The sequence below is a fragment of the Onychomys torridus genome, chromosome 8 (assembly GCF_903995425.1).
Source record: "Onychomys torridus chromosome 8, mOncTor1.1, whole genome shotgun sequence".
In the NCBI taxonomy this organism is placed as follows: domain Eukaryota; kingdom Metazoa; phylum Chordata; class Mammalia; order Rodentia; family Cricetidae; genus Onychomys; species Onychomys torridus.
In genome coordinates this window covers 17,784,531-17,793,175 of record NC_050450.1, presented here as the reverse complement: position 1 = coordinate 17,793,175, position 8,645 = coordinate 17,784,531, and the positions used below count along the sequence as shown (strand labels likewise).

The following is an 8,645-nucleotide window of genomic DNA, read 5'->3' as shown; positions in this document are numbered from 1 at the left end:
AGGTTGTGTGTCTGTCTGTCAGAGATCTGGCTTATTTAGTTTTTCTCCATTGGCTGCTTAGGTGTTTTCTAATCATGGCAGCCAGACTCTGGAAACCATTGTCTTAGGGTACAAAAAATGTGGGGTCACATCTGTTGTATCATTGATCTTGCTCAGATTCAAGGGCAGGAGACAGAGACCCACTCACTGGGAAAAATACCAAAGAATTATCCATCATCTTTTGTTGTTGTTTTGTATTTTGAGACGGGGGTCTCAATATAGCCTTGGCTGTTCTGGAACTCACTATATAGGTTAGGTTGGCCTCGATCCACCTGCCTCTGCCTCCCAAGTGCTGAGATTAGAGGCATGCCCCCCATACCCAACTCTTTATTTTTATTTTAATTATTTAGTTAATTAACTTTGAGACAGGGTTTTGCATCAGGCTTTCTCAGACCACCAGCCCCCAAATCATGACATGGAAACTTAATATTAATTATGAATGCTTGCCTTATCTTATGCTTGTCCCACTAGCTTGCTCTTATAACTTATTTTAACCTGTTTCTCTTCATCTATGTTTTGCCCTGAGGCTTTTTACCTTTCTTTCATTCTGTATGACCTACTTTTCCTGCTTTTTCCATGTCTGTCTGTCTGTCTGTCCATCTGGCGGCTGCCTGGCTGACCCCAGACGTCTCCCTCTCTTTCTTTGTTCTCTTCTCTTGAGCCTAGATTCCTTCTTCTATTTATTCTCTCTACTGCCAGCCCCACCTAACTCCTATGCTGCCTAGCTATTGGCCATTCAGCTTTTTATAAGACCAATCAGGTGCCTTAGGCAGGCAAAGCAACACATCTTTACACCATTATACAAATGCAGTGTAAACAAATGTAACACACCTTTACATAGTAAAAGCAATATTCCACAACATAAACAAAGGTAACACATCTTTGTCTAGTTAAACAAATATTCCACAACAGGTTTTACCTGTGTAGCTCTGCCAGGCCTGGAATTTGCTCTGTAGATCAGGCTCACCTTTAACTCACAGAGGACTGTCTACTTCTACCTCATAAGTACTAGGATTAAAGGCTTGCACCTCCATGCCTAGTTTCTAACTTACATTTCTTTCACCAATTTAGTAACTGCTTATTGAGGCCAGGAGCTGGCTGCCAGGGATGTGGCAGTGACCAAGACAAGCTGCTTCCTGTGCCCAGAAAGCTTACATTCCAGGATGAGAAACAGATGGAACCAGAAGAGCCATGAGATACATTGATCAAAGATGAGCGGACTGTGGGGCTTGACGCTCCTCATTTTAAAGGTAAGTCTGTCTCCTCTGCGGCTGGAAGCACCCCTTCTCTGCTGCCCTCTGACCTTTCCTAGCTTGCCTGTTCCTTTCCTCTTCCTATTTCCTGCCCTATATTCACCACTCACATCCAGAATCCCCCACTTGCAGCCCCTGCCCCAGAGCATCTAAACTTGAGCTCTTTGTTTTTAGCCCACGTACTGGACATATTCTGGACAGCAGCAGCTGAAGGAGACTGTATGATCTACTTCCTTAGAGTAAGTAGGCATAGGCTGTTGAGGTTCCCAGCTGAGGTTGGCTTTGTGAGAATGGGGTGTTTGGCATCCTCAGGGAACGCAACAGTAGGGGCCCAGTACCCCCACTCTAGGTCAGGACTTAGAGATCTTGAGACTTGCCTGAAAGAGGCAGGAAGCCAGTAAAGGGAGACAAGGAAAGGAGACCTGGGGCTTCCTTGGGTTTGCTCAACAATAATAGGTCTCTGAAGGGTGAAGCTGAGCTATGGGAGATGAAGCCAGAAGTTCCCAGAGCAGCCTTATCTTTGCCATGTGCTGGCCTGGTGATCATGGACAGCATCTCCCTGTTGCCTTTCTGGGCCTCAGTTTTCCCATCTGACCATTGGGGACTGTAGCAATACCCACCACACAGACTAGTACACCTAACACATGACAACAGTCAGTGCAGGCAAGCTTTCCAAGGCCTCTGCTGTGCAGGCCACAGCAAGGTCCTGTCTAGGAAATACTCTAGACAGTATGCTTCCATCTGGGTCCTTCTAGACCTTGAGCCCCAGAGGTAATGAATTATTCATGTTCTGGCCACTGCCAGCAGGGAAGGCTCAGGATGCCTCCAAGAGACCAGAGTTTTGGTGACAGCAATCCTTTTGGAGGACAGCTAGGCCGTTCCAGAGGAACACCAAGAAATTCCCTGTCACCCTCCTGCACCCACTGTTGTCATCTCTGATTATTGAAGTCTCATTCTCCAGCCTGGAGTGTCTTGGGTGAGAGGCTTCAGAGACAGAGCGAGCTCCTCAGGTCAGCGTAGGCGAGGCAGCAGAATCAGATCCTGGGGGTGGGTATGGCAGGTCTGGACCAGTTTGGGGGTTTAGAGAATCAACACTGACCACTTTTGGGTGAGAACCTAGGATGGAAAGACTGTGGACCAGTCACTTCTGGGGAAGGAACTCCTATCTCCTAAACTCTCAGGGCAGGGGTATTGCAAGGGTTATCTCAGAGGGCCTGCTGCTGGCTGTGATACCCACTTTTTTTTACCCCCTCTTTACCCATACTTCAGCTCAGGTGGCAAAGTCTGTGAGGAAGAGCACCGTTCCAACCATGCCTTTGATCAGCTGAGTGAGCCCTGGGTGCTCAGACACAGCAGGGATTGTTTGTGAAGCCTGAGTGTGGGAGCTTCCTGGATGTGCCTGCCCTGGAGGGTGCAGCACTGAGAACAAGTGGGTCAGGTGGCTGGCATCTCTTGCTGAGAAGAAACAGAATCTCAGGCTGTCTCCTCATGCAAGCCTTCTGCCCCAGCACCCTCATCTCAGAACACACCCATGTCTTCGGTCTGGGGCCCAGTCTTTTGAGCTGGGTTACTGAGCTGGGACACTGAAGACGGGGGTAAGGAACAGTGCACCGAGAGGAGACAGGATCCTGGTACTTCTTCACACTAGATGTAGACAGCTGGGGCCCTAAGGCACAGAGAGGACCCCAGAGCAGCTCCTCGGGTGAGCTAGAGCCTTGCTGGGACCTCCTGACTCCGCCCCCGGAGCGGCGGGTTATTTGCATGGCTCCGCCTCAGAGCGGCCATTGGCTGCGGCGGCGGGAGGCCGGGCCTGAGTGGCTGCGCCGCCAGGGAGGCGGGGGCGGGGCAGGCGCCGAGTGTTGGAGATGCTGCCACTGCTGCTGCTTCTGCTGCTGCTGCGGGACGGGTTCGGGTCCGAGTCTGGCTTGGCGGGCACGGCGGGCACGGGGCGTAGGACGGCCCAGGGCGCGGTGGCAGCAGCAGGAGCACACTGAGAACCATGTCCAGGAAGAAGACCCCCAAGAGCAAGGGGGGGAGTGTGCCTGCTGCCTCTACGCTGCCCACCGCCGCCAATCGGCCCCGTCTGGCAGGTCCCAGGACTGCGCGTCCCGGCCCGGAGGCGCTGCCCAACGGGCCCCCACAGTCTGGCCGGCCCTCGCTTGGTGGTACTGGAGACTTCTACGACGTTGCTTTCAAGGTGAGCTAGGCACCTCCCCGCCATGGGAGTGCAGCAGGTGTCGTTGGAAACTAGACTACCGGGAGGGCCTCGGGGAAGAGTGCAGGGCCGTGCGGGCCCCTTGCTGCTGAACTGGCCAGAGCAGTACCTCTCAGCTAGCCAGGCAGCACCTTAGATTGTTGCGCGCGCGTGCACGCCGGCGTGTACACACACACACACACACACACACACACACACACACACACACACACACAAACTATTAGGCTCGTGTCTGGGGTATTCAACAGCTGGCAGGGCCTGCCCCACTCCACCTACTGTAAGACCAAGCAAGGGGTTCTGAAAGATCAAGTCCTGAAGCTGTCTCTCCCCGACCCTCTGTCCCTACCGGTACTACACTCTCATCAATTCCCATCCATATGCTGCCTTTCCTTGCCCCCAGGGGCTGTACGTCTTTTTCTGGGAGGGAGGAGAGAGACGCCACCCCCAGACCAAAAGTGCAGCTTGTGTAAATCTGACCTCAGATGTCAGGGCCATCATTGGGTTTTGGAGCTTTTGGCAACAGGGCTGGTGGGGGGAGGGAGAGACTTCATCCCTCAGGCCCACAGATTGTCCCTAGCCCCTCTTCACTTCAAAAGCAGTATGTCTTGCACACCTTTGCTGAGCCTTGCTGCTGGGATTTGTGTCTTGGCTGGAAGTGAAGAAGCCCCTGGCACTGAGTCCCCACAGGTCTCTTAGGAGGTTCCAGCTGCATGCTCATGCTCTGCTCCCCATAGGCCCCAAATGCTGCCCTCCAAGATCAAGCATGATGTCTATGGAGGAGGGGTAGGTAAGATCTTGGATGGGGACAGCAGTCCTCACTCCCTGTTGATTGAGGTGGCATTGTTGGAGGGAGAGGTGACATGGGACTACCAGGGGCAGAAAGACTGAACATCTAAACTATTGGGGACCATGGCTGCTGTGTTTCCCCAAGCTATGCTGAACCTACAGGCCTGGAACACTCATCTCCTCTCCTGCCCCTCCCCCACGGCTCAAGGCAGACCACAAGCATCTTTAGGTGGGCAAGGCCCTCAGCTCCAAGCCTGACTCCTCTGACCCTCCTGTCTGCTCTAGGTCATGCTGGTGGGGGATTCCGGTGTGGGGAAGACCTGCCTGCTTGTGCGCTTCAAGGATGGGGCTTTCCTGGCTGGTACCTTCATCTCCACTGTGGGCATCGACTTCCGGGTGAGAATGGAGGCTGATATCCTGAGCTCCGACTGGGTCCAGCTGTACTATGGTTCTTATACCCTGGGCAGTTGATTCTCCATCTCCTGATGTGTCCATAGGCCTAGGAATGAGAGCTTAGCTACCAAACCAGCTGCCTCTCAACACCCGAGGGTCCTGGGGAAGCCTCCTAATACCCAAGGTAGTAGCTGCATTCAGCTGTAGCAGAGTGTTCTACTCTTACCACGGGTTGATGCTATACTGAGCTACACCTGTGCCCCAGGGTAGTGACAATGAGAGGGAATTCAAGGCCTGTTCATTCACTCAGGAGGCCAACATTGCTCTCCCACCAAAGAGGGCACCCAAGGCCATGAGAGGTACTGGGAACTCTCTAGTTCCTACAGTGCAGTGCAGCTTGGGAGAGACCTCCTTTGGATCCTAGGCAGGGTCTTGGGAGCTCCAGCACCAAAGCCTTCCCAACCCCCCTGCCCAGTCTGAGTCTCATGTGCTGGGGTGCTGGTGTGTTCTTGGCAAATCCTGAATTTGCATTTTTCTCACCCTTTAATTAGACCCAGTTAGCAGGAGGTTGGGAGGAAGGCCCATTCTGGGGACAGGAAAGGGGGGCTCCCAGTGGGAACTGTTCTTTATTGAGGATTACAGGTCTCCTCAAGCCCTCTAGGTCCTAGAGTCCAGGATAAAGCAAAGGCTGAAGTGCCAGAGAGCAGGACAGGCTTGAGCAGGTGTTTCTTGCCTATCCTGGTCTCCCCCCCACCCCCATCCTCTTGGCTCCTGGGTGGAAGGTGAGGGAGGTAGAGCTGTGTGGTTTGCACCCCTGTTCAGGGTGCAGGAAAGGCAAAGTATCCTCCCTTGCCAGGCAGATGGCTGAGCCTGGTTCCCTGGAGACCTAGAAGCACTCAGAGGGGGAGCCCTGGAGGAAGGGGGAGCCAGGCCTAGTCTCCCATGGCCCCAGCCTGTAGTCAGCCCTTCTCTGGGGTGACAGGTGGGTGGGCACTCCAGCCTGGTGTCTAATCTTGAAAAGGACCAGTCTAGACCTGCAGACAGCAAGTTGATGAATATTGCCTATATACCAGTCATAGTTCTGTGATCTGTAGACATAGTACACAGGCAGGCTTAAGTCCAGCACCTTAGGAATAGGTATCCCAGTGGTTGAAGTGGGGAGGGGGCAGTGAAATTAGCTTTCCTAGGCAGGATGTAGTTCTCAGTGCACACAGTAGCTTATTAAGTTAAAGGTGCTCTATCTACAGGTGGGGAAACTGAGGCACACTGTACCATTTGTACTATCACTGACTTTAAGCCAGTTAATTTTTTTTTGTTGTTTTTGTTTTTCAAGACAGGGTTTCTGTGTAGCTTTGCACCTTTCCTGGAACTCGCTTTGGAGACCAGGCTGGCCTCGAACTCACAGAGATCTGCCTGCCTCTGCTTCCCGAATGCTAAAGGCGTGCGCCGCCACCGCACAGTGCCACTTAAGTCTTTAAGCAGGCACAGTTGCACTTGTAATGCACTAACTAGTAAACTCTTGGCAAGTTGGAACCTGGGTGGGTCTTGGTGCTTGGGAGTGGTGGTAGTGGGGGTAAGCAAGGGCCCAAAGTGGGCATAGCTGGCCGTGATAACCTAACATCAGGGCAGCCATCTGAGGAAGGGCCCAGGCAGGCTCACCTGAGAGGATCCCCTCCTTGGGGAGGTTGATGCTGGAGGCAGTGGCAGGGAGTACCACGCAGCTGCCAGGAGCACCTGATTTTAAGCATTAATGTGACCTGTAGTCTGGTTTAAGTTTCCAGAGCAGAAAGAGAACCAGGTGCTGTAGAAATGGGAAAAGGGTCTCCCAGGCTCCCCCAGTTGGGGTCCAGTCATGGCTCCCTCTCCTACTTCAGCCTCAGGAACCCCAGAGGTTAGCAGGCATCCTTACTGTTACTGGCTGGTTCTATTTCAGAATAAAGTCCTGGACGTGGATGGCATGAAGGTGAAGCTACAGGTGAGGTTACAGGGGTGCAGGTTTGGGGCTGGAGACACCAGGGAGAGGTTGGGCAGTATGACCAATGTTGTTGCCACAGATCTGGGACACGGCTGGTCAGGAGCGTTTCCGAAGTGTCACCCATGCCTACTACCGGGATGCTCATGGTAAGCCCATAGACATGGGGACCAGCTCTCCTCCACCGGGAGTCTGGGGGACCTACTGCATGGGGGCAGGGGGTGAGAAGGTACACTGTGGGACAGCAGTAGAGGGTGATGGAACATCCTGTGACTTGGAATGTCTAAAAGTACGTGGGTAATTAAGGAACCACTGGGCCCAGAGATGTCCTCATTACTTTCCACATTCAGCACTGTTGCTGCTCTATGACATCACCAACAAAGACTCCTTCGACAACATCCAGGTCAGTGGTCTTCCTGGTGAGTGGATGGGCCTAGGTTGTCTAGATGGCATCAAGGTCCCTAAAAACCCCTGCTAATAGGATAGAAACTAAAGAACCCCTGTGAGCTCATGGTGGCCAGGTTGGTTAGTCACTAACCCAACTGGCCTGGCTGACACTTGGCTCCATTTCCAGGGTTACCTGGATAAGGTACCAGTGAGGTGGGTACCTCTAGTCCACACATGGGAGGGCTTCTGGGAAAAGGCACCCAAAGAGGCGTGGCACAAGAGGGCAAAGACCAGCCTTGAGACTGGTCCCAGCCTTCCCCATACAGGCCTGGTTGACAGAGATCCAGGAATATGCCCAGCAGGACGTGGTGCTCATGCTGCTGGGGAACAAGGTGGGAGTCTGAGCCTGTCCTCTCCAGCCTGGCCCAGTGTTGGGCAAGCCGGGCAAGCGCTAACAAAATTTCTGTGCCTGGGCCAGGTTGACTCTGCCCAAGAGCGTGCGGTAAAGAGGGAAGATGGGGAGAAGTTAGCCAAGGTGAGTCCAGACAGGGTGGGTGCTGAGGGTGTCCTAAAGGCCAGAACACTTGGGCTGCCCCCATTCGGCCAGCACCTAGCTGGCAGCAGCTATTTGCAGGAGTATGGGCTGCCTTTCATGGAAACCAGCGCAAAGACCGGCCTCAACGTCGACTTGGCTTTCACAGCCATAGCGAAGTAAGTCCTGACAGTGAACAGAAACACCGCCCTCATGTTCCAGGGCATAAGCCTGGAAGAGGCTGCACAGGCTGCATTGTGCTGTTCTCACCCTGCTGTTCAGGGAGCTGAAACAGCGATCCACACAGCCTCCCAGCGAGCCGCACTTCAGGCTGCATGACTACGTCAAGCAGGAGGGTCGAGGAGTCTCCTGCTGTCGACTCTGAACCTGGCCGATTTCAGTCCCACTCTTGAGGAAGCAACCCTGTCTTGCTAAGTTGTACGGAGTCTTATGTCTTGACCTGACCCAGTGGATGCCCCTAGTGTGCCCATTTTCAAGACGAGGAGGCTGATGCTCACACCTTTTGCCCCAGCGGCCATTCACAGAAATGGTCTTTTAGCATACAAACCATGCCATGGCACTCTGCTGCCCTCTTCTGGGCACTTGCGGCGGAGAGGACAGCATCATATATTGTGCTGAGCTTCTAAGAAAAGCCATGCTTACTTATTGCATACTGCCCAGGCAGGACGGCTTCATCACCCACCATTCTTCATTTGTTAGCCCCAAGGCCAGAGCAGCCTTTCTGCCCACTACTAGCACGTAGATAGGAAACCACAGGACACTAGAACCAAGTCGCCATTCAGCAGGCTGGCCCAGCCCTTTCCACAAACTCGAGTGAAAACCCATCCCCAAAGTCTCTACTAATAAAGATGTTTTCTGGAGTTTGTCTCATCTGTGGGAAATCACCTTCCAGGGCCAACAGGATGGCTTAGTGGGGATACATGTATTCACAAGAAAGCCTGAGTTAATGTCCCCAGAATTCACCTGGTGGGACCACGGACTCCTAAGGGTTATTCTGACTTCCACATGTGCAAATACCCTCACCAAAATAGTCCACCACCTAGTGAA

At 53.1% G+C, this 8,645-nt stretch overlaps 1 protein-coding gene across 3 annotated transcripts; it reads left to right on the top strand.

Moving 5' to 3' along the window:
- Nucleotides 1-3,121: 3,121 nt before the first annotated feature.
- Rab26 (RAB26, member RAS oncogene family) lies at nt 3,122-8,458 on the top strand. Of its 3 annotated transcripts, none has more exons than XM_036196274.1 (9): nt 3,122-3,489; nt 4,579-4,689; nt 6,620-6,661; nt 6,741-6,807; nt 7,009-7,061; nt 7,372-7,437; nt 7,524-7,580; nt 7,680-7,756; nt 7,860-8,458. In XM_036196274.1, exons 1-9 carry the CDS (start codon nt 3,292-3,294, stop codon nt 7,960-7,962), a joined length of 774 nt encoding a protein of 257 aa, XP_036052167.1. In that variant the 5' UTR covers nt 3,122-3,291; the 3' UTR covers nt 7,963-8,458. The 3 variants fall into 3 exon arrangements, with proteins under 3 accessions (XP_036052167.1, XP_036052168.1, XP_036052166.1); XM_036196275.1 differs by having other exon boundaries at nt 3,133-3,489; nt 7,670-7,756; XM_036196273.1 differs by having other exon boundaries at nt 3,133-3,489; nt 7,524-7,756.
- The last annotated feature ends 187 nt before the right edge of the window (nt 8,459-8,645 follow it).

Coding starts and splice junctions, on each gene's coding strand:
- Rab26 (XM_036196273.1), top strand. CDS start 3,292: ATGTCCAGGAAGAAGACCCCCAAGAGCAAGGGGGGGAGTGTGCCTGCT. Junction 6,808..7,008: donor CTACTACCGGGATGCTCATG/GTAAGCCCATAG, acceptor TTCCACATTCAG/CACTGTTGCTGCTCTATGAC. Junction 7,757..7,859: donor GCTTTCACAGCCATAGCGAA/GTAAGTCCTGAC, acceptor CCTGCTGTTCAG/GGAGCTGAAACAGCGATCCA.